This window comes from Suncus etruscus, chromosome 3 (assembly GCF_024139225.1).
Source record: "Suncus etruscus isolate mSunEtr1 chromosome 3, mSunEtr1.pri.cur, whole genome shotgun sequence".
NCBI lineage: Eukaryota > Metazoa > Chordata > Mammalia > Eulipotyphla > Soricidae > Suncus > Suncus etruscus.
The window spans coordinates 39,204,214-39,228,755 of NC_064850.1; the positions used below are offsets into that span (position 1 = coordinate 39,204,214).

General features: G+C 52.8%; 1 protein-coding gene and 1 non-coding gene across 2 annotated transcripts in view; one reads left to right on the top strand and one right to left on the bottom strand.

Annotated features, from left to right (window-relative positions):
• Nucleotides 1–2,268: 2,268 nt before the first annotated feature.
• The window catches only part of SYNE3 (spectrin repeat containing nuclear envelope family member 3), an 82,899-nt gene continuing 60,625 nt past the window's right edge, over nucleotides 2,269–24,542 (bottom strand). Inside the window, exons 7-19 of the mRNA XM_049769815.1 lie at nucleotides 22,689–23,096; nucleotides 21,750–21,889; nucleotides 20,484–20,658; nucleotides 20,010–20,192; nucleotides 18,226–18,369; nucleotides 16,486–16,620; nucleotides 14,308–14,469; nucleotides 14,067–14,239; nucleotides 13,668–13,800; nucleotides 13,156–13,317; nucleotides 11,226–11,375; nucleotides 9,248–9,286; nucleotides 2,269–4,195 (exon numbers count right to left, since the gene is read on the bottom strand). Coding sequence (XP_049625772.1) covers nucleotides 3,995–4,195; nucleotides 9,248–9,286; nucleotides 11,226–11,375; nucleotides 13,156–13,317; nucleotides 13,668–13,800; nucleotides 14,067–14,239; nucleotides 14,308–14,469; nucleotides 16,486–16,620; nucleotides 18,226–18,369; nucleotides 20,010–20,192; nucleotides 20,484–20,658; nucleotides 21,750–21,889; nucleotides 22,689–23,096 — 2,205 coding nt within the window. The 3' untranslated portion in view covers nucleotides 2,269–3,994. The remainder of the gene's footprint in view (nucleotides 4,196–9,247; nucleotides 9,287–11,225; nucleotides 11,376–13,155; nucleotides 13,318–13,667; nucleotides 13,801–14,066; nucleotides 14,240–14,307; nucleotides 14,470–16,485; nucleotides 16,621–18,225; nucleotides 18,370–20,009; nucleotides 20,193–20,483; nucleotides 20,659–21,749; nucleotides 21,890–22,688; nucleotides 23,097–24,542) is intronic.
• On the top strand, nucleotides 20,821–20,897 carry TRNAI-AAU (transfer RNA isoleucine (anticodon AAU)). The gene has a single exon. It is a non-coding gene; the product is annotated as a tRNA-Ile (tRNA).

The window sequence follows — 24,542 nt, forward strand, 5'->3', positions numbered from 1 at the left end:
AAGTTCATGGACCAGAAGTGAACCCAGCCAGGCAGAGTGGCAGGATTGCTGGGGTCAGACCTCACTTCTGTCTCTTGGCAGTGGAGCCCCAGAACAAAACAATTGGGAGCTGGGATCAGAGACAAAGATCTGAGCCAGAATGAAAGTGGAACTTAAAACACTAAGTGATGGCACCCCTCGGAAATTGGGGTGCTTCCTCCTCACAGCAATGGGCTAAAAGGGGGTCACTATGGGTTGAGTGAGCCAGGGCTGGTGCTGTGGTGACCTGGGGGACTCCCAGGCTGAGAATTGAACCATGTATCCCCCCAGAGGGTTTGCCACACACATGAAGACTGACCCCCATTAAACATGCCACAGCTAGGATTGGTTGCATCAGATGAAAACAGGAAAGATAAATACTTCCATCACACACCTCCTCAGGGAAAAAATATCCAGAAAAACTAATGAATCATCCTGCCACAATAGGAGAGATTCTTAAAAATTTGAAAACTGTCTTGTGCCAGGGCTGGGGTCCCTCAAATCTGGAATGTTCAAAGAAAAGGATGTGAAGTTGGTCATTCATCTCTAGACCAAGGGTCTCTCATTTGGGGGGATCACATGTAGAGATACTCATGGCTCTGTGCTCCTGACTCTGTGGTACTCCAGGCTCAGTCGTGATGTCAGGATAGACATGGGACTTCCTGGGACTCCCACCAACACTTTGAGCATCTCCCAGCCCTGAAACTGTGATGATTTAAGAACACTTCTAAGGGATGAACAGGGATACTGCATCGTTAGTGTGAGGATCCTACATATAACATGGAGGTTTCCAATATCTGCTCAAAGGGCCTTCTTCAAGGCCAAGAGCAGAGTACCCCTGGGAAAGTCTGCAGAATAGTCACTACAATGGGGGTTTGTGAAATTAATTAGGTGAGGGGCTTGACCAGTATCTTCTGGTAATGTCTTCAGACAGAGCCCCAATATGTCTGGGGCCCCCTTACTCCTCTTGTATTAATTCCTTGTAGCAAACTAACCTCCTTGCAGGCACAAAGAACTTCTGGCTGCTGGGGATGGTAAATCAGACTAGCATGAACACTATTGTCATCAGTGTCTCAGCTCACAGAGGTCAGTGACACTGTTTCCCATATGGTCCCTCAAACTTGCCAGGAGTGAATCCTGAGAGCTGAGCCAGGAGTAACCCCTAAACACCCTGCAGGGTGTCACCCCCTAACAAATGAAAAACACCCCACACTCCGGCACAGCTCAGGGTTAGCCTAGCTTCCATCTCCTTGCTCTTGCTAGACACTGCTAAGTTTCAAGACTCCCACTTTTATCTCCTCTTTAGATACACCCTGGATCTGGATCCAAGGTGCTGCTCCGAACCCACGTGAGCCACCAGGTGGGGTCTGCTGCTTCCTGTTCACTTACCTGGTCCCTCCTTTAGTCTTTGTCCTCTTCAGCTGACAGCTGCTCCACCACTATTTTTTTTTTTTTTTTTTTGTGGTTTTTGGGTCATACCCGGCAGTGCTCAGGGGTTATTCCTGGCTCCAGGCTCAGAAATTGCTCCTGGCAGGCACGGGAGGACCATATATGGGACGCCGGGATTCGAACCGATGACCTCCTGCATGAGAGGCAAACGCCTTACCTCCATGCTATCTCTCCGGCCCCTCCACCACTATTTTTATGTATCTCAGGTACACAAACATACGCACACAGGCAGACACATAAACATACAAATAAACATATAAGCAAACACACACATACATATACAAACACGGGCAAAATGTGTGCAAATGCACTCAAACATATATACCTGCATGCAAATACACATGCAGGCATGTAAACACACATATATACATGCATACAGAATGTATACAGCACTCAGACACACACAAGCTCTCACACAAACACACACAAGCACAAGAACAGACCCGGGGCCAGGGGTGACATGCTGGACACAGAAACCAAACAATCGGGGGCCGGGAAGGTGGCGCTAGAGGTCAGGTGTCTGCCTTGCAAGCGCTAGCGTAGGACGGACCGTGGTTCGATCCCCCGGCGTCCCATATGGTCTCCCCAAGCCAGGGGCGATTTCTGAGTGCATAGCCAGGAGTAACCCCTGAGCGTCAAACGGTGTGGCCCAAAAACCAACCAAACAAACAATCGGACAAGTGTCCCACTGTCCAACACCCTCAGAGGATGTTGTGAACCTGGTCAGCTGTTTTGGAACAACTAGAACGTCATGGACACACTCCTCCACATGACTCAAAAGAGCACACGTGCACCGGAGGGTTGTAATATATTACAACTGTATTTATATCAAAGTAATGAAAATATCAACTCTCTTATTTTTTTTAAAAAAGGTTTGCAAACAAGCAGATCTTTTGGCAGCATTATTTTTGAAAAACACAGAAAGACAGACACGCAAGGGCCCCACCTCCTATGGGGGTCTCCCTCCCCCCAGTGGACAACACTGGCTGCCTTCCTGAGGGGGAAGAAGGTGAAGTCACAGACCTGGGGGATTCTGAGGGACCACCAGAGGCAGAGCACTGTAGCAGGGTTCCCCTGGTGACTTACCACCCCCCTCCCAGTCTCAGTCTTTACGCCTAAGAAATGGGAGTGTGGAAAGGAGTCCCCAGACCCCAGGCCTGCTGCGACAGAACCACAGCAGCACAGCCTGATGGCCTGAAAGCCAGACCACGCTGGAGACTGGGTTTCTTCTGCCTCAGGAGCTGCTTCCAGAGCCTGCCCAGAACTCTCCCTGACTCCCCTGGTTCCAGGAGACCCGGATGTCCCTGCGCTAGAAGGGGAATGGTGCATCTCAAAGTACAGTGGGGCTTACCCCCACTTGACTCTCCCTCTGAAGAAAGACCCTCCTGGGCTGTACAACATTGGCTTCCAGGGCCCGGGGATGTCCCTTGTGTCTATGTGTTACTGAGTGGGCAAGGGCAAGGCAACTTTTCTCTCACAGGAAATGTGAATCCTGGTTCCAGTCGCTGGGAAACCCCAAATTTCTCAGAGATGGAGGCAGAGCTGTCCGGCCCTTCCCAGGTGAGCACAGCTCGCCCTTGTGAGCACAGCTCCAGATTCTGCCTGGTATGCGGTGGGCAGAGCGCCCATTCTGGACTTGGGGGCACATTTCAGAGGACCTGCCTCTTTCCCTGTCCCCTTTAAGATGAGGCACGGCAGAATAAACTTGTCCCAGTTGGGGAACCTTTCTGTTGCCCCCTGACATGGCAGGGAACCCCCCAATCCGAACTAGGAACCCCATGGACTGTACATGGCTGTCCCTGGAACCTGCCAGGAATAATTTTTGAGCGTAGAGCCAGGAGTAACCTAAGCACCAACAGGTGTGGCCTCCCCAATAAAAACTAGGAACCGAGAGCAGGGGATCCAGAATGTCCTTCTGGCATTTGTCGTGTGGGCAGCACCAAAGGGCATCTTGGAAAGGAAGCACCTCTCGAGAATGGTACACAGAGACCATGGGGCATTCATGGACTGGGGGGAGGGTGGTGGCCACAGGTGGTCCCTACTGATCTGTCCCATCGCAGCTGAATAGGTGCATCAGGGCCCCCTGAACTCCCCTCGGCTGTGCCAGTCCTGCACCTGCCCTGGAACCTTCCTCCCTCCCTTGTCTGACCCCTGCAATAGGGCCCCATGGGCGATGTTCTCGCTAGGGCTGAAGCTAGTGTAGGGGCGCAGAGCGATGCCCAGTCCCTGAGGGTCTTGTCACTGGCATGGGATGCCTTGGAGGGCTCTGAGAGGTGACTCTTCCTGCTTTCCTGCTGTCCAGGGCCAACTGCAGACCAAACCTCAGAGTGGGGACAAGCAACGTGGCAGCAGATGGCAGGTGTTTTCCCTGATTCCAGAGAGGGAGGCCACGGCAACGTCTTCTAGATGCAAGGAGTACATCTAGAGTCCATGAGCCCCATAGGTGGATGACCATCACAGGCATCCGGGAATCAGGAGGGAGGCTGAGGGGCAGCGGGGAGACCCCCGTTGTTGGCAGAGTTGGGGGCTAGGTAGGCGGGGGCCCACTGTAGCGCAGCATGAGGCGGAAGGAGCGGACTAAGTTGTTGGCCCGGGCGCAGCTGCGTCGCTCGTCTCCGGCGGGCAACAGGAAGAGCAGCAGCAGGAAGAGCAAGAGCAGCAGCTGCAGGGGCAGCGCCGTGTGCCAGACCCTCTGCAAGAAGGAGCTCCAGGTTCGTGGCTGCCGCACCTTTAGGAGCAAACAGGGGTGTGAGCTGGGTGTGGATGTGTGGGGGACCCAGGAAAAGGCCAGCTCCGTCCGGGGGGCCCAGACATTCTCTGTTGCTGAGACATTTTCAGTTTCAGATGCTAGATGCTGTTTTCCTGGTGTAGATCTTGGGGTGTCTCTCAGGTCCCCCCTTTTGCATCTCAGAACCCCACCCCCCGCGCCAGAACACACAGGAGCCTGGCACACAGGAGGGGCTGGACAGGCAGCAGCCCCCTTGACTCATGCTTCTGAGATCGCTGCAGTCACCCCACTTACTTCCCTGCACATCCCTCATTGTGTCCCATCTTTGTTCCGCCTCTGTCCTCACCCCTATAGGGAAGAATCCCTAAAGTGCAGGCTCTTGTGTCTAACCACCCAGTTGACTGCTGTAGCGCTTGCATCAATGACCCCATGGCCTCTCCTAAATTCTTTAGGAGCAAAATGGGCACTACAGGGGCAAAGGCAAGTGCTCAGAGAAAGGGAGCCAGGTTCCCCTACAGCCAGGTGCAGCTCAAACCAGCAAACTGGCAGCTGAGCTTCCAGTGAGGATTGCTGCAGCTGACTGTGTGACTTTGGCCAGGCGGTAGTTTTTCTGGGCCCTTGCCTCATGCTCTGTGGTACAGGGACAAATCATCCGCCCTGCTCACAGGGCTGTGATTTGGTCTCTAAAGTAGGTTCAGGGTCAGAGTGAAGGTGTTTATCTTGTACAAAGTCAACTGGGGGTTCGACCTTCGGCATCCCATATGGTCCCCAGAGCACTGCTAGGAAGTCAGGAGTAACCCCTGAGCACTGCCAGGTGTGGCCCAAAATCAAGCAAACAAACAAAAAAGTAACCATCAGATACCATAGAAAGTAGGGGGGCACTTGTTAATCGTGCCACTTAATGTCTAATATCACCAAAGAATCCCCAGCCAGGGCATCAAATGCTACATTCAAGTGATGAGGAAGCTGATGGTGCCAGCGATGGTGAGATTGGAAATGGTTAAAAAAAGAAGGATGAGGATGAGGATGGCTGACAGTGTTGAAGACAATGAAGGTGGTTCCGGGGATGGAAATGGAGGCCATGGGGAGGAATGGGGGGAGAAGGCAAAGATAGTGAGAGGGTTGTTGGGGTTGTCATGGTGGCAATGCTGCTGCTGTTGATTATCATGTTAGAGCACTGATGGGAAGGGAGATGGTGGTGGTTATGGTGATGATGGTAGTGATGGAAGGATATAGTAGTGATGATGGCGTTGATGATGATAGGGATAATGGTGATGGTGATGACAGTGATAGTGATGGGAAACATGGTGGTGGTGATGGTAATGATGGAAGGATATGGTGGCTGATGATGGTGATAATGGTAGTGATGGGAAGGGTAATGGTGGTAATGTTGGTGCTAATGATGATGATAGGGATAATGGAAGTGATGGTATGGGCATGGGGGCTCCCCATCTGCCACCCTGAGTCTCGAACTCAAGCTCCAGTCACCCAGTGTCTAGGCCAGAACCTCCCAATGTATTTGATAACTTCCCCTTTTCAGAAATCGATAAATCCTTCAATGTCTCCTACCCCAAAATCGACCTCCAGGGAATAGATGCCCCTGTGAATATTGCTCCAACCATCCTTCCAGAACCCCTAGAAGGTTTATCATTCACTTTGAGAAACACTGAGCCTAGATCCCCATCCTGGGAAACTGGTGATTATTGCTGGCCATGGGGAGACATGGAGGTCCACAGACCGTGGGGCCTGAGCTGCCCCTCCCAGACAGAGGGAGACAACAACTCCAATAAAACCAATAAGCTTGGGAACTCCAGAAATCAGGAGGACCTTGGGGATCCAGGTTCTTGGGCCAGACTGCTGTGAGAAGGTTGTTATGAAAGTGGAAGCTCTGCGTGTCTATATTCAGCATCTTCCTGATTTCAGAGACTGGTGGTGAGATGCTCTGTATTAAAGCCACAGCTGAGGGGCTGGAGTAGTGGCACTTTGCCTTGCACATGGCTAACCTAGGATGGACTGCAGTTCGATCCCCTGGCATCCTATATGGTCCCCCAAGCCAGGAGCGATTTCTGAGCATATAGCCAGGAGAAATCCCTGAGCATCACTGGGTGTGGCCCCAAAATCAAATCAATAAATAAAGTCACAGCTGAGCTGGCCCCGAGAATTGGAGAGATCCCCACAAATATGGGTTCCCCCAAAAGGCTGCTGGGTCCACTCAGAAGAGAGGAGGATTACAGAAAAGCAAATGGGACCATACCTTCCCCAGAACACCCTTCCCAGGACCCCGGGTGGAGCAGGAGTTGATGTGCAAGTCAGTTGGGCCCAGAGTGAACCCAAACGAAAGAAGGAGCTGTAGGCATGATGGAATTAGAATCCCCCAACCCAGGCGGCAAAACATGAGCCACACAGGGCCTCTCCCATCCCGAGAAGGCCACCCAAGACACTCTCAGGACCTATGCACCAGGGTTGCTCATTATCAGTGAAACACAGGCCTCTCTGGGCTCACTCCAACACCTAGACTGCCCACATCCCCACAGGGACAGAAGCCCAGGCATAGCTCGAACCCCTGCTCTAACCCCCTCGAGGGAGACCCAGATACCCTGGGCTCCAGACCCCATCACCACAGGAAAAACAATTCCATTTCTCTCCTCTGCACACTGCGCGCTGGCGAGTGTAGGCAGCTGCAGATCCAATAAATCTGGATTACTCTGTTTATGCCTATGAGCAGGCACTGACGTAGTTGGGGTTCGCAATGATGAGGTACCCAGGGAGGAGAGTGCTGGAGAACCAACCGCTCATAAAAATGAGCCGGCCAAGAACCCTCCTTCAGGCCCGACCCTTTTAGCTACGGTACTGAAAATGATACATGGAATGTTCGTCAATCAGCCAGATTACAACCTCTGCAGACAAGCCCCTACGCTCTGCCTGGCAGGCCTGAGGGTACTGTGAGAGTAAATTTATGAGCACTGAAGTCTATGCATGTAAGCTCACCCCATCCAGGGCAAACACAGGTGCATGCTTAGGGCTCCCATCCCATCCAGGGCAAAAACAGTGCGTATTTAGGCTTATGCGCATGTGCACATCACATCCAGTGCAAACATAGGTGCGTAATTATGGCTATATGCATGTGCACATCCTACCCAGTGCAATTGCGAGTGGGCACTTAGGCCTAGGCGCATGAGCACATCCCATCTAGTGTAACCAAAAGATGCTTATGGCTACATGCACGCACACATCCCACCCAGTGTAACCACAAGTGGGCACTCATGGCAATGCTCATGTGCACATCCCATCTTCTGCAAACACAGCGACCCTAAAAACACAGAGCCCTGCCCTACTGGCCTGGCCCCCCAATAGTTCCCACTTCCTTAGCTATCCAAAGGAAAAGCAGGGCTGAGTCAAAGGGACTCTTTGGCTGGACAAGGGAGAAGCTACCATGTACTGATCAGAATCGGCTAAGTTACCTACCAAGGGCCCTTGTATGTGGAATGGTGGAGCAGGAATTTGAATTGAAGAATAAAGCAGCAACTTTTTAAGTGTGGACTCAGCCCACCATCCACAGCAGCACCTAAAGACTTGCTAGGTCAGATAGTGGACCACTCCAGGCTTTAATGAACCCGAAACTCAGGGGGAGCTGAGTTCTGGATCAGCATCTGTGCTTTGACAAGCTACAGGGGTCTGGGGCTGAGGGTTCCTGGTGGCCAGGGTACAGGCCAACGTGTGGGCTCCAGGACACCCAGCAATCAGTTCACATGTCTGCATGTCTCATGCTTCTCAACAGAACCAATGAAACTGAGTTCTTCAGCTGCTGACTACTTTCCTGTCCTGCACACAGCAGGGGTGGGCCTGTGTGAGTCCTGAAAATGCCACTTACCCTGAAACTATGAAGAGCCCAAGCCACAGCTATCCAGAGCCAGAGACCTCCACACAGGCAAACTCCTATTCTCTTAGGCAGGCTGTAGAAACCACCCAGGTGCTGTTCTGTCCCCTGATAAGCCCCACCTGTTCCAAACAGTGCTTGGCGGGGCCAGAATGGTGGAGCAGGCAGTAAGGCCTTTGCCTTGCACGCACTAACCTAGTACGGACCGTGGTTATATCCTTCAGCATCCCATATGGTCCCCCAAGCCAGGGGCTGTTTTTGAGCACATAGCCAGGAGTAACCCCTGAGTGTCACCAGGTGTGACCCAAAAACCAATCAATGCTTGGCACAGGCAGCGATCAGATGTATGTGGATGGCTGGATGAATGTTGGATGGGTAAACAGATGGATAAAAAGAAGTATAGATGATGGACAGATGGGTGAGCAGATGGAGAGGTGGGTAGATGAGCAGGCAGGTGAATGGATGGTGAGACAAATAGGTAGGCAGATAGATGGATGGATGGATATATGTGAGGATGAATAGATGGATGAAAGATAAATGAATGGGTAGATGGGTATATATATGGGTGGACAAATGATAAATGGATGGATGGGTGGATGTATGGATGAATGGATGGACAGATGAATGGATGGTGGATGAGTGGATGGACAGATGGGTAGATGGATAGGTATATAAACATACAGATAGGTGAATGGATGGGTGGATGTATGGATGAATAGATGAACAGATGAGTGTATGGATGGTGGGTGGATGGATGAATGGACGATAAATGAATGTGTGGATGGTAATAGATGAATGGATGAATGCATGGATTATGGAATGAAGAATGGATGAGTGGATGGGTGAATGGATGAGTAAAGGGGGGGGGTTAAATGGAGGAAGGACATAGGTTTTGAACACCCCTCAGGGGCCCCTTAGGGACTATAAGTAACCTTCTGGGATGAACTGGGACAACCTTATTTCCTGAGATGTCACTAATAGTGCATCTGTTTGGGATGACAGACCCCAGGTTTCTCCCATACCACGTCCTGTCACCTTTGCACACCCTCTGAATACCCGGGGGGGGGGGGGTTTGGGTTGATCCCCACAAATGTTTCTTAACTGTCACAAAACCTTCCAGAAAGCCCAAGAGTCCCACCCGCCTCAGCCATGGTGAGCAGATGGCAGACATGTACCTCCTGGAATCCAGAAGGCTGCCCTGGAGAAGTCTGTGTCTGTTATTTTAGGGAAAGAGAGGAAAGGGGGTGAGCAGGGCCAGTCCCAGCAGGGCCCATAATGGAATATTCATGTGCTCATGTTTCCTTCTTTCTGGCCTGCACAGTACTGTTTTAATAAGGGTCCCCGCTGGCCAGCCAGGTGGGTCTGTCTGAGAAGGTAGCTGGGGGCCCAGGGTCTCATCCACCTGGCTGGGCCAAGCTGACACCTAGTGGCCAGTGAGAGCAAAGCAAGGCTGCTGTGACCAAGCTCAAGGTTTGAGACTGCAGGGCCTGGGAAAGGGTGCCTATGTTAGGGGAGCCTCCGAGGCCATGCTCCCACTATCTCCCTGTGCCTTAGTATCCCCAGAGGTTCCAGAGAAGCATAATTACACTTTCAGGGGGCTGGAAAACAAAGTATTTATGGAGACTGTGCCTCTGATTTTCAGGGTGTACACCTCTCAGCAGTAATTGAACACAGAAATGTGGTGCTGGGAACCCCGAGGGACACAAATGGCAGTGCTCAGAGGATTGGACTTGAAGCCTCAGAACAGGAAGACTCTTCAGGGATTAAGGCGCTTGCCTTGCACGTGGCCAACCTGGGCTCAATCCTCGGCATCCCATGTGGTCCCCAAGTCACCTTTGGGAGTGATTCCTGAGCTCAGAGCCAGAAGTATATGAGCACCACCAGGTGAGCTCAATAGCCAAACAAAAACAATAGGGTGTTGTCAGGTATGGATATCAAACTTCTAAGCAATGAGCTGGTGACTTTCTTCACTTAGAAGTTTCTGTAGGGGCCAGAGTAATAGCACAGTGGTAGGGCGTTTCCCTTGCATGTGGCTGACCTGGGATGGGCCTGGGTTTGATCCCCGGTATCCCATATGGTTCCCCTAGCCTGCTAGGAGCAATTCTTTCTTTCTCTTCTTTTTTTGTTTTCGTTTTGGGCCACATCCAATGATGCTCATGGGTTACTCCTGGCTAGGTACACAAAAATTGCCCCTGATTTGGGCGACCATATGGGACACCCAGTTATCAAACTGTGGTTCGTCCTAGGTCAGCGCGTGCAAGGCAAATGGCCTACCACTTGAGCCACTGCTCCAACCCCTAGGAGCAATTTCTGAGCACAGAGCCATGAGTAACCCCTGAGCACCACCAGGTGTGGACCAAAAACCAAAAAAAAGTGTCTTTAGTTGGAGCCAAAGAGATAGTACAGTGTGCCTTGCACACGACGGACCCTGGCATTCCTTATGGTCCCCCAAGCCCACTAAGAGTAATCCCTGAGCACAGAGGCAGGAGTAACCCCTAAGCACTGCTGGGTGTGGCCCAAAAACAAGACAAAAAAAAGTGTCTGTCATTGGAGCCAGGGCAATAGTGCTGAGGGGAAGGTGCTTGCCTTGTAAGCAGTAAATCCAGGTTCAATGCCCAGAAGTCCATATGGTCCCTTGAACATGCCAGGAGTAAGCCCTGAGCACCACCTTATGTGTTCCAAAAAACAAAAATAAGGTTCCTGTTGTCCATGTGGTGGGAGCCACATGGGGAATCAGAGCCAAGGGAAATCAGAGTTAGAAGAATATGGGAAGTGGGATTCAGTTGCAGGATCTCAGCCCCCATCCAGCCTGTCTCTCTATAACATTAGGCAGTGGTGCCAGTGGGGCACCATGAATCAACACCATGAGACTGGAGGAGGTCCAGGACTTCCCCACAGAGTCCCCACTGTGTGAGGATCCCCACACTGAGCCCTCAGGTCCATCACTCCCATAGCTGCTGTTTCTGGGGATAGAGCCTCCTACCATGGCAGGTTGGCCAGAGAATATCTTTCCTAGTTCTGTGGGTCTCCCTCTGGAGAGGTCACCCCAGGATGGTTTAGCACACCACAGATAGGGCCTGCCTATCTATAAGTCCCCAGACCCCTGTGAGGTTTAGCCCCCTGCCAGCCTAGTCCTGAACCCTGAGCACCCACCTGCAGGTGGCCGGCGTCCTCCAGTTTGGACTTGTAGACCATCCACTGGTAACTCAGGTCTTCCAGCTGCTTGGGACTGCCGCCCTCCGGCTTGGCACCAAGAAGGTTCTCGAAGAGACGCTGACCCTCGGCCACCCGAGCCTTCAACTCCTGTGCAGAAGTAGTGCTGTGAGCTCTTCCAGAGCACATTCAGGCCAGGCTTTCCAGAATGTTCCATTAGCGGCATTATGGACTCCCCGTGATCACTTCCAACAGAGACTTCCAACAAGGTCTTGTGAGCTGACACAGCCTCGTGAAATGTCTTCTGTGGGCATTGTTATTTTTTTAGTTTTTAGCTTTTTTAGTTTTGGGATCACACTTATTGATGCTCAGGGCTTACTTCTGGCTCTGCAATCAGGCATCACTCCTGGCAGTGCTCAGGGAAACATATAGGAGGCCACGGATTGAACCCAGGCTAGCCATGTGCAAGGCAAATATCCTACCCACTGCACTATAGTTTGGGCTGATGTGAGTATTATTTTTGCTTTGGGGCCATACCAGCAGTGCTCAGGGTTTACTCCTGGCTCTGCACTCAGGGATCACTCCTGGTAGTGCTCAGGGGAACATATGGGATGCTGAGGATTGAAGCTAGGCTGGCCACACACAAGGCGAATGCCTTCCCATTGTACCATAGTTAGGGCCCCTGAGGGCATATTTTTAAGCAGGACAGATGGGGCTCAGAGCATGCCAATGTGTTCCCCAGAAGTCTCCTTCAAGAACTCACAAGGTGGTGTGATGTGGGCGTGTGAGTCTGAGGGTCGGTTCAGCCTTGTACCCTGACTCACCCTACCTCTAGCTGTGTGACGTGAATAGGTCCCTGAGTCCTTTAGAGCATGCACAGTGTCAGCTCCAGAGCAAGGAGGCTGAGGCCTGCTTATCAGTGTCCAGAAGGCTGTAGTTAATGCAAGAGTTTGGAAGGGCAGGACCAGAACAGGGAAGGGGACAGAAAAGACATCTTGGAGCCTGTCAACCAACTAATCGAGGCCAACTTCTTTCCAAGAATGACACACTTAGAACCTCTAGGAAAGCACAGAGATTGGAGTGGGATGGAAGTAAAATTCTCATCCTGCCCAGCAAGATGGCATCAGGCATTTGCCCTAAAACACAAAAGCGTCCATTCCAAACATCCTTGGCACACACACAGTTCCCACAGCACTTAACCAAGGTGTGGAAACAACACAAAAGGCCAACTATAGGTAATAGATCCCAAGGATGTGGTATATGAACACAATGGAATACTACTCAGCTTTAAAAAGGAAGAAACTTGTAATGTTTCATGAACATGGATGGAACTAGAGGACATGGGCTAAGAGTCAGAAGGAAAGAGATAGGAATGTAAAGATGGGGATAGGAGAGGAAGATATATAAGAAAAAAGAGGGGAGAAGAGAAAAGAGATGAGAAAAAAGGAGGGGAGGAAGAATTCTTCCAAATTCCTAAAATCTTTGAACACCCAAAGTGCTTTTCTTTAAAAAATAAAAATATCAGCCGGAGAGATAGCATGGAGGTAGAGCCAGGAGTAACCCCTGAGCGCTGCCAGGTGTGACCCGAAAACCAAAAATAAATAAAATAAAATAAATAAAAGCAACCTCTAGGAGGCCAAGCACTAGCACAGTAGAAAAGGTGTTTACCCTGTACGTGGCCAACCCAGGTTCAATCCCCAGCAATCCTGAGCCTGCCAGGAGTAATTCCTGAGTGCAGAGCCAGAAGTAACTCCTGAGCACTGCCAGGTGTGGCCCCAAAATAAAAAAAAACAACCCCCCAAACCACCCCACCACTATTACACACATACAAGAGATCCGTGAAGACTCATTGGAACCCTGGGTGCTCTCTAGGCTGAGACTTGTCCTGGCAGGGACCTTTAAGTTGGGACTGTCCCTGGGACCCTCTCACCTTCAGCCTGGTCTTCTTGGTCTTTGAGTACTTGGCTGTGGCTGTCCTGGCTGCGATGGCTTTAGCCAACTTGGCATTTTCATTTTGCAGCCACTGCTCGAAGCTTCTCAGGAGCTGGGAGAAATCTTCACGGCCGCGTGCCTCTTCGGGGAGTGGATGAGCCTGTGGGGACGTCGGAATGAACTGGACTCCTTCATTGTCCCTCCTAGGCCTGGGTTAAGGCTATGGGGTGCACAAACCTGCCTCTCCTGTCCCCGTTGAGATGTGACTGCACCCAGCCTCCTGCTCCATAGCTCTGGCTCTGAGCCACAAGCCATACACATGTGTCAGTACTCGAGGGTGGGGGCAAAGGACCCCAGAAGCCAGACTTGGGAGTGTCTCAGGAACTTCCTCTGTCTGGAGCATAAGCGCTCCTAAGACCTAGCACTGAGCTGAGTAGTGGTCCCCACACAGGTGTGGGGTGTCTCTGCAGGGAGCCCCAACCCGTCCCTGTGCCTGATCCGGATACTTACTGGCCTGCGAGGCTGTGGAACAGGGTCTGTGGGGTCCAGGAGGAACCCACCCTTGGGGATATTGTTGGTAAAGATGGTTTTCTTCTTGGGGGAACCCTCTTGAGCCCCCTGCAACTTGTGGTTCCGCAGGAGGCTGGAAAACAGGTAATGAGGGTGCTGGATGGACGTATGCAGGATGTGAAGCATCAGAACATTCCAGAACATTCCCCGAGCAGACACCTGGTATGCCCTAGACCTGGCTCCCACCTTGGGAGTATTACTCAGGGGTGGGGGAATCATGAGACAGTACCAGGAGGCATTGGATATGAACCCCCCAAGTTGATCCTCCTTGAGATGCCCCAGGGTTGCACCTCCAGGTCTTCGCTCCCTGGAAGCTGGAGATGGAAAGGGGGTCCTCACCTTAACAGCTTCTCCTCCAGCAACCTCAATGCCTCCCACGACTCCCGCAGTTGCCATAGCTCCTTCTGCACCAGGATGACCCCTTCGGGCGAGGTGGAGTCCACCACCAGGCCGCTGAGTGCTTGGAGCAGTGACAGCTCCCCCTCTTTCTCAGGAGACTGAGCCAGCAGCTTCTGTGGAGACGCAAGACCCTCAGGGCTGGGAAGGGGCCTGCTGGGGGGTGCCCAGGATGCTCCCTTACCTGTAATTCGGCCTCTCGGGGCCCAGCGGCCCACAGACCCACGTCCTCCTGATACGACTCCAGCTTCTGCGTGGTGACGGTCACCCATTGCTGCAGCTCCTGGAGTTGGTGGCTGAAGGTGCAATGTCTGCGCACGCTTTGCCGGCAGCTGTCCACCAGGTCCTGCGCGACAATCCCGAGGGGTTCGGGCCATCCTGAGAGCCTGAGCCACTGCAACTCGCTGGACCCCCAGGCTGGCATGCAGCCCCACAACCTTTCCTTTTCATGGTGGATATCCACCTGGCTGAGATCAGATATTACTCCTGGCTCTGTGCTCAGGGGCCACTCTTGACTAGGCTCAGGGGACCAGAGATCAAACCCAGATCAGCCGCATACCTTACCAGCTCTCCAGCTTCACGGCTACCAGTGTTTCCCCTACTAACTGTTAATGCACTTCCTGATGATAACTGTGTGTCTGGTGCAGGGAGCCTGAGAGTTGAACTCTGCTACCATGGCTCTGAGGATCCTTCAGGCACTCCTCTGCCTGCAACCACTGCAAAAACTACTGCTGATTTGTGCTGGGTCATGATGGGGATGTCCTCTCCCACCGTGCTGGGCACAACAGCATTTTCTGTTTTAATGATGCCACATGGGTGCTGGAAGATACATGGAGAGTATCCTGCTCCTGCCCTGCTCCAGACACGTTGGTCCAAGGGCACAGAGACGCCTTGAGTTCCTCCCACATACTCCCCATGGTGAAAGCATGCCTCAGGAGCACAAGTTCACTCTGACTCTCACCCTGTGCATTTATAGAGGATTCTGCTGGTTTATTAACCCGTACAAGGGGTCAGAGAAATAGTACAATGTGGAAGGTGTTTGTCTTGCACATGGCCAACCAAGGTTCAATCCTCAGCATTCCATATGGCTTCTCTAGAACTGCCAGGAGGAATTCCTGAGTGCAGAGCCCGTGAGCATCCATAGGAATGCCCCCCCCCCAATGCACATATATTTTTCCAGGCACGTGTCTCATTTGGAACCTGAAGAGAGATGATTCTTCTTGATTTGAAGAGCCGATAAGCGACTCACTTAGGGGAAGCCGGGGCCAGAGAGATAGCATAGTGGTAGGGCGTTTGCCTTGCAAGCGGCCAACCCAGGACCAACGGTGGTTCAAATCCCGGCATCCCATATGGTACCCCGTGCCTGCCAGGAGTGGTTTCTGAGCACAGAGCCAGAAGTAACTCCTGAGCATCGCCGGGTGTGGCACAAAAACAAACAAAAAACAAAAACAAAAAACAGTTTCAGGAAATGTCATTTAACAGTGGAACAAGCTGTGATTAAGTGCCAAGGGCTGTGCCACAGAGAAGAGCACAGAGCGGGGCCGGAGAGATAGCATGGAGGTAGGGCGGTTTCCTTTCATGCAAAAGGTCATCGGTTCGAATCCCGGCGTCCCATATGGTCCCCCGTGCCTGCCAGGAGCAATTTCTGAGCATGGAGCCAGGAGTAACCCCTGAGCACTGCCGGGTGTGACCCAAAGACCACAAAAAAAAAAAAAAAAAAAAAAAAAAAAAAGAAGAAGAAGAGCACAGAGCAACACCCCAAGTCCTGGGAGCACCACCCTTGCATTCTCATTCCTTCCGTCTGAGCACCCTTTTCTACAAACGTACACTAGAGGGTGCTATTGAGCAGGTGGGTAAACGACACTCCCTAAAAATTTCACGACTGCCACATGGTATCTGTTAGGTTGTTTGGGGCTCAGAGCCAGCTCTGTGCTCCCCTGGCCTTTGACACAATGCAAACCTGGGAGTCCCTCCAAACGTGTGTGCACATACATGTGTGTGTGATGGGGGAGGGCTGGGGCTGGGCCCAATTGGGAGGAGCTTGCAGCTCAGAAGGGGATCAAGGTAGGTAGACAGACAGACAGCAGAAGCGACCACCAGGGGGCGCTGCAGGTGAGGCACTGAAGGAGCCTGCATGGACCAGCAGTGTGGGAAACTCTAGCTGAGCCCTGATCTGGCAGGCTGCTTGCTGCTCATGTCCACCCTCAGAAGGGTCTGAGCTGCATATTCCTGCTCAGCCTTAAATGGGTGTCCGGCATGGGAGGGGAGGCACAGGAGCAAACTGTAGACAGCAGGAGAAAGAAGGGCAGGCACGGGGCTTCACAGTCAGGAGTGGCAGGTGGCAGGAGAGCCCAGCACTTACATCCAGAGACCGCTGCAGGGCCTGGCAGTCGATGCATAGCTGGTCCATTAGTTGCTGGTGCTGGGGGTTCCCCTGGATGAGGGGCTTTGTGGCCTCCACCTGCGCCCACAAGTCCAGCGACTCTTCCTGCAGCCCCTGCCATGCAGGAAAGAAAAGGGGAGATGGTGGGAGGGGGTCTTCCTGCCTCTCGAGGTGGAGCTGTTCAGGCTGGGGCAATTGGAGACTCTCAGTGGAAGAACTGGGGTGGGGGAGGGCTCCCAGATGTTGGGGCACAGTGACCCAGCATGCCCCATGCCCCCACTATCTCCTCTCACCTTCCATAACCCCACACAAACTGTTGCCCATGGATCAGCAGGTCCCTTGTCCAGTTCAGAGGGATCCATGGTGACAACCCATACATTTCTAAGTGTTCATTTTTTAGGGGAGCAAATATCTGGTAGCACTCAGTGGTTACTCCTGGCTCTATGCACAGAAATCATCCCTGAGCCCGGAGAGATAGCATAGCGGCGTTTGACTTGCAAGCAACCGATCTAGGACCAAAGGTGGTTGGTTTGAATCCCGGTGTCCTATATGGTCCCCCGTGCCTGCCAGGAGCTATTTCTGAGCAGACAGCCAGGAGTAATCCCTGAGCACCGCCGGGTGTGGCCCAAAAACCAAAGGGAAAAAAAAAAAAAGAAATCATCCCTGCCAGGCTCGGGAGACCCTATGGATTTCAGGGATCAAAACTTGGTTGGCCACATGCAAGGCAAACACCCTACCTACTGTGCTATACTCTAGCCCTAAGTCTTCATTCTTCTTTGAGGATGCTCACAAATGTCTGGGGACCCCAGACATGGGGAGCCCCACCAGTGAGTCTTAGTCAACAAGATTGTGCAAAAACCTAAGGGTGCAATGTTGCCTGGGTTCTGCAGTGTTGAGACCTGGGTGCTGCCTGGCAGAACAAGGGGCTCCAAGGCTCTACTTGATGATGCTCAAGAGACCACCTGGTGCTGCTAGGAATTAAACCCTGATTAGGTGCAAGGTGGGCCTACACCCTAATTGCTCTCCTATTTCCTGGCCCACATTTATTCTTAACCCCTAAATAGGGAATTTTTATCCTTTCAAAGGCCTTTGGGATATATAAATATAAATATATATACACACACATATATGTGTTTTTGAACTACCCCCAGCAGCACTCAGGGGTCTGTGCTCAGGAATCACTGTTTGTAGGCTCAGGGGACCATATGGGATGCTTGGGATTAAACTCAGGTCAGCCACTTGCAAGACAAATGCCCTCCTCACTGTGTTATCGCATCAGCCCACCTTTAAGGTTTTTGTAACATTATATGTGAGTGAAATGCAGATGGGCCATGGGCAAGCATCCATGTCTGTTCTGTCATGTACCAGGGCCAGACCATAAGGTTTCATGAGCCTTACACAGCTCAAAGGCCAGATACACTCACAGCTGGGACAGAGGCCTCTGGACTGAGTGGACACTGAATAGATACAGTGGGTACAGGAAAGCAAAGTGAGGCTGAGGAACACACGGCATAAAGCAAAAGATGGCATCCGGTCTGGATGGGCTCATACATCAAATGGCTCAACAGCTGCTGGGCAGAGGCTGCTGGGAGAAAACCAGAAAACAAGAGAGAAGAGAAGACTCTGGGCTGGGGTCTGCTGTAGGGGTGACAGTCTGGAAGAGACCCCACATTTCTGCGTACCTGAGCAGAAGCACTTAGATCCCACAGATGCCCTTACCTGCAACCTCAACATCTGGACCTGTTTCCCAGGAAGGTCCCGCTGAAGCCCCTTCCTGGTTTCGATCTTGGTTTCGAGGTCCAGAAACTTCCCCTTCAGAGATTTGAAAGCAGTGGCAAAATCTTCTTGCTGGGCCAGCAAACTCTACAGAGACACACAGGCCACACGCAGATGAGCTCTGGCATGGGGTCCCAGCTGTAGATCTCATGCCCAACACTCATGTCCAATTGCTCTCTCCCAACTAGCTCCTGGCTATCTCATATTCAAGGGCCACCTTCTTCAGGCAAGCCTTCTGGAACCCTGAGGAGGTTGGTTGCCCCTCCCTGGTGTCACTAGTATGCTCACAGAGAGTTTCTCTGGCCTCTAGAAAAGGGGCTTCTATGATGTTTCTCAAACTCCTACCCCAGGCCAGTTCTGTGAAAAAATGTTTTGTTGGCACAAAGCCTCACCATGTCATGCTCTCATGTCACAAGGACAGTATGAGTCGTGCAATGGAACCAACACCCTGAAAACCCAAAAGTGTGTGTCAGGCCTTTGTATTTAGATTCTGTCTTCCCACACAGGATCCTCATCCAGAGCACCTGACCTTTGTCATAGCTGCACAGATGGGAGCTCCCATCTAGGAGAGCAGCTAGAAAGTAGATGAATGTGGGCCCGAAGAGATAGCACAGCGGCGTTTGCCTTGCAAGCAGCCAATCCAGGACCAAAGGTGGTTGGTTCGAATCCCCGTGTCCCATATGGTCCCCGTGCCTGCCAGGAGCTATTTCTGAGCAGACAGCCAGGAGTAACCCCTGAGCACCGCCGGGTGTGACCCAAAAAAACAAAACAAAACAAAAACAAAACAAAAAAGAACAAAGAGAATAACAAACAAACTAAGCATGAGAAAGTAGATGAATGTCCCACCCTGTTTAGAGATGTGGGTGAGGGGGGTTAGAAGGCAGCTACAGGCTCTGGCTGGTCCTCCTAGGGAGGGACTGAAACTGGGATGCAGGACCCCGCCTTGCCAGGAGGGGGCACAGTTGAGGTAGGGTACAGCTTTGTCAGGAGAAAACAGCTGAGTCAGCATGCAGTCATGCAAGACCCAGCCTTGTCAGGAGAGGGTGCAGTTGAGTCAGGCATGCAGGATCCAGCCTCACCAGGAAGTGCATTTGAGGTGGGGAATGCAAGGTCCAGTCTTGCCAGAAAGCTGCACAGCTGAAGCAGGTGGTACAGGCCTCCACCTTACCATGAGAAGATATAGCGGAGATATAAATTCAGGACCCAGTCACACCTCACCAGGAGAGGGCACAATTGAGTTAGGCATGCAGGACCCAGTCTCACAAAGAGAGGGCACAGCTGAGACAATGCAAGACCCAGCCTCACCTGGCGAGGGCGCAACTGAGTCAGGAATGCAGGACTCAGCCTCGCCAGTAGAGGGTGCTGTTGAATCAAGCACACAGGACCAGGCCTTGCCAGAAGGGTCACAGTTGAAGTAGGGAATGCAAAGCCAAGTCTTGCCACAGATAACTACATATGAGGTAGGGGGTACAAGCCCTCCACCTCAACAAGAAAAGGTGCAACTGAGCCCTAAATTCAGGGCCCAAATTCATAAGGAGAAGGTGCAGTTGCATCAGGCATACAGAGCTATATCTGACCTGGAGAGGGCAGAGCTGAATCAGAAATGCAAGGCACAGCCTCGCCAGAAGGGGGCGCACAGCTGAGTCAGGAATGCAGGGCCCAGCCTCACCAGGAGGGGATGAATCTGTGCCTAGAACTCAGCGCCCCGCCTAATGGTATTGGCTCACCTGCAGTTTGCTCTTCCTCTGCAGGAGATTGTTGTGCAGCAAGTCCCGGTCCCTCAGAGAGCTGGTCACTTGCTCCAGCAGTACTGTGGCTTGATTCAGGCCAAACACACTGTCCAAGACTTCGGCCTGCAGGGGCAGCATCAGCAACCGCTCCTTCAGGAAGCAGCTTTCCAGCAGGCTGGCCTGCAAATACCATGATACCATGAACCCCTAGACAGATGTCAGGACAGAGCCTGGGGCCTAAGTAGCTCAAATGCGATGCTGAAGGAGGCCACCAAGTTTTTAGCTGTCACTATAGCATGGAATCTATAGGCCATTGACACTCCCAGAGTCACCCATGTGGATCACCCCACAGGGTAGGGGCTGGGAGGGCAGTTCTGAGTCCTGAGATGGGTCCCACCAGACACAGGTTTTGCCTTCATCCTGAGACCTATGGTGACCACTGTAGCGGCTGAGCGTAGGCAGCCAGGTTACCTCGATCTGGGGCAGGAAGGTGTGAATGGAGGCCTCGTCGGGCAGGCTTGTGGTGATATCCAGAAGCTTCTGGGCCAGGTCTTTCCAAGGCTGTAGGCACTCCAGGTGCCGCTGGAAACGCTGCCACAGGCCGCTGGCTGCCGCACTGCGCAGTTGGGTGCTGGCCCGCTTCAGGCTGGAAGCACCAGGGAGAAGGGGGTCAGGGTTATGTGTGTGGGTGGAACCTAGCTGGTGCTGCTGGCTGGGATGGGTCTGAGTCTCCCATCCCAAAGTAGCAGGTGTATATAGGTCCCTCCAGATAAAAGTGGGAAGGAAGCCTCGCATAGTCAGACTTCATGGACTCCGGTTAGCTCAGTTGGTTAGAGCGTGGTGCTAATAACACCAAGGTCGCGGGTTCGATCCCTGTACGGGCCACATATCCTTCATTTTAACATTCCCAAAACAAACAAACAAAACAAAACAAAACAGACTTCATGGACTCAAGACTCTCCAAGACTTGGAAAGCCCCCCCACCCCCCGATGAATCCAATCTGCTCCCCAACCCAGACCTAGAAGAAGGGAACTACAATTCTTATAGAACGACACCCTCATGCCAGGACTAGGGGTTCCTATGTGGATACTCAAAGGATATGTCAGTGCTCAGTCCCAGGACACTTCAGTGAGACATACTGGGTGGGGTGGTCCCTGGACTGCCATGTCCTACTGTCCATTGTCCCCCTATTCCCAGCTTCTTAACAGCCAAGGCTGAGTTTGAAGTAGATAGAACCGGCTTGAGCAGGAAAATGGGGCAGGAGAATGAGGCTCCGGGAGTCTGTAAACCACCAAACCCTTTAGGGCTACGGGGTACTTCTGACTCTGCCCCATGCTCAGGTCCACTTAATGTGGGGAATGGAGGCCCCTGTGAGCCTGAGTTCCAAAGCGGGGGGTAGGCAGAGTCTGAGAAGGGGGTCAGGACTTTGTCTGCTCACCTAGCAGATGGGGAAATGGAATCTGTCCTTCCCTCCCTCGGGGTCAGCACAACAGCTTCACCCTACCCATCTGCCGAAGATTTCCAGATACTTGGCAGAAATGGGTGAATATGCTGTTTGGCACAGAGGAAGTGAAGTTTAGTCCACTTCCTGGGTGCCAGCTGCACTGTGGACAGGGATAGCCCCCTGCCCAGAGAAAAGGGACCAGCCCCAGAGGGACGGGATAGGGAGGGGATCCGGGTAAGCATGCCCCCCACACACATACTGGAGAAAGGTGCAGTAGAGCTTAGCCCAGTACCTCTGGAACTCCTGGATAGCAGTTACCACCCCCCTTGTGATCGATTCGGGGTCTCCATGGGGCAGGCCTGCCAGCTCCTTCATCTGGGTCTCCAGCTGCTGCACCCGAGGCTCCTCGACCGCCAGTGCTGCTCGCATGGTCTGCAACATACAAGTGCCCCATGGGGCTGGTGAGAGGCTGCACAGGACAGGGATGTGCAGGGGGTGAGTGGGAGCATGAGAAGGTGCCAGCAGGCAAAACGGTCACCAAGGTCAGAGGCTGCTATTCCCTTGAGCTTGGATTTCACAGCTCTAACCTATCAGCGGTACTGAAGGGGACTAAGATTTCCCAGCCAGGAAGGCCAGAAAGTAGGGCCTAAGTCAAGGAGAGGAGCCTAAAGAAGAGGGAGGGACCTAAAACCAGGGTGGGGAGGGGGCAGAGAGATAACACAGTGGTTGGGCATTTGCCTTGCATGCAGCTGATCCAGGATGAACAGTGGTTCGAATTCTGACATCCCATAAGGTCCCTGGTGCCTGCCAGGAGCGGTTTATGAGCGCAGAGCCAGGAGTAACCCCTGAGGGCCTCCGGGTGTGACCCCAAAAACAAAAAGAACCCCCTCCAAAAAAGGGATGGACCTAAGAGAGATGGAGGGGTCTAAGGCCATGGGGAGGAGCCTAAACCAGGGAATGGACCTAAGATAAAGAGGGTGGGAGTTAGACTGATTAGGAGAGGCCTAAATTACAGAGCGTGGGACCTAAGACAGAGAATGGGGCCTAAACCAGAGGGAGGAGCTTAAACCAGGGGAGGGGCCTAAAGTGGAGAGGTGGGGCCTCAGATAGAGAAGGTGAAGCGGAAACCAGGGCTGGGGAAGAGCCTAACCCTTTAGGGCCCAGTCCAGCCAGCTGTTTGCTGCGTCGGTGACACGCACAGCCCTGTGATGGGACAGGACCAGATCCTCACCGAGTAGTGTCTCCAGCGGGCCACCAGCTCGTCCTCAGTGCAGGCCTCAGTGTCGGGCTGCGTGGTCCCCCCTTCCGTGGCCTCTGTCCTTACGGTTCCCGTCGTAGGGGCATCGGGCGGCACGCTCTGCTGGGACAGCCTCTGCAGAATCTTCCAGAACTCCTGCAGCTCCTTCTCCAGCTTTCTGGCCCGCAGCTCCCAGGCTTCCTCGGCCTCCAGCACGCTCCGCAGCCGGTTCTGCTCCTCCGCGGAGAGCAGGCGCAGCTTCTGCAGTACTATGCGCATCCTCTCCAGCTCCTCTGTGATCTTCTGCGCGCCCAATGGAGAGGTGTTCTGGATGACCCCCACCGCCAGCTCCTCCAGACTGCTCAGAGTCTCCTCGCCACTGGGGAATTCCTGGGCCAGGACCTGCCAGGGCAGAGCAAGGAAACGGGTGAACTGGAGCAGCAAGAGGGCCCGTTCCAGGAAACAGCAACACCAAAGATATGTCTCCTGCCCCCTGGGAGCGCTCAGGGCTGTGTCCAGCTTTACGATGCCAACCTGCAACCCCAGACCCGGGACCCAGAGTGTGAAGCCAGGAGGTGCCATGCAGGCAAGATATTGAGCCACACTCAAGGTCAGGTCCTTTCAGAGCCGAAGATGCCAAGGGCAATGCTGGTGCATGGACCAGGTGATCTGCTCAGACCTTCTGTGGGCGGTGGCTCCTGCAAAGCCGTCCCCAGCCCCCATCTGCAGAGCCATCGCTGACAATGCAGTGGCACGCAGAACCCCGCCGATGGGGTGGTTCTCTCCGTCAACCACCGTTTCTGATGGTGAGGGTGGGCTGTTGTTTAGACTTTGCTGGGTTTGTGGGGTGTAGGGCTGAGAGGACAACCAGCAGTACTCAAGGGCTATTCATGGCACAGTGCTCGGTGGGTATTTCCTGGCACAGTGCTCAGGGGATATTCCTGGCACAGTGCTCAAGGCTACTCTGCTATATTATCGCTCGGCCCTGCTGTGAACTTTCTTATGCAAGTGATAGGTTTTTATGCAAGTCATGGTTCACTGGAACACTTGCTTTTTTGTTTTTGGGCCACACCCAGTGATGCTCAGGGGTTACTCCTGGCTATGTGCTCAGAAATCGCTCTTGGCTTGGGAGACCATATGGGATGTTAGGGGATCGAACCTCGGTCCATCCTAGGCTAGTGCGAGAAAGGCAGACGCCTTAATGCTTGCGCCACCGCTCCAGTCCCCCCCCTTTTTTTTTGGTTTTTGGTTTTGGGGCCATACCCGGTGATGCTCAGGAGTTAGTCCTGGCTATGTGCTCAGAAATCGCTCCTGGCTTGGGGGACCCTATGGGACGCCAGGGGATCAAGCCATGCCCTGCAGCACTTGCTTTATACATCAGGTTCGATTCCTGACATCCCAAAAGGTCTCCCCAAGCCCCACCAGAAGTGTTCCCTGAGTACAAAGCCAGAAGTTAAGCCCTGAGCACAACCAGGTCTGACCCAAAAACAAAACAAAAAGTTGCCTGAGTGAGCCCAAAGACTGGAGTACAGGCTTTGCATCGGGTTCTCTGGACTCAAGCCTCAGCACCTCATGGTGTCCAAGCACTGCTGGAAGCAATCCCTCAGCACTGGGCCAGGAATGAGTCAAGGTCATACAAGGAGTCCAGCTGGTCAGAGAGGACCCCAAGTCTTCCCACTGCAAGCCAGATGCTGAGGCGGGTCTCCTCATGCTGTGCTGTGGAGCATCCTGCATACTGGAGTTAGAAGCATCTTTGACTTCACTGTCTAGATGACAGCAGCCCCCACCCCACTCTGAGATCCCAAACACCTCCAGATGTGGCAGTTGTTCCTTCCGCAGACCAGGCTG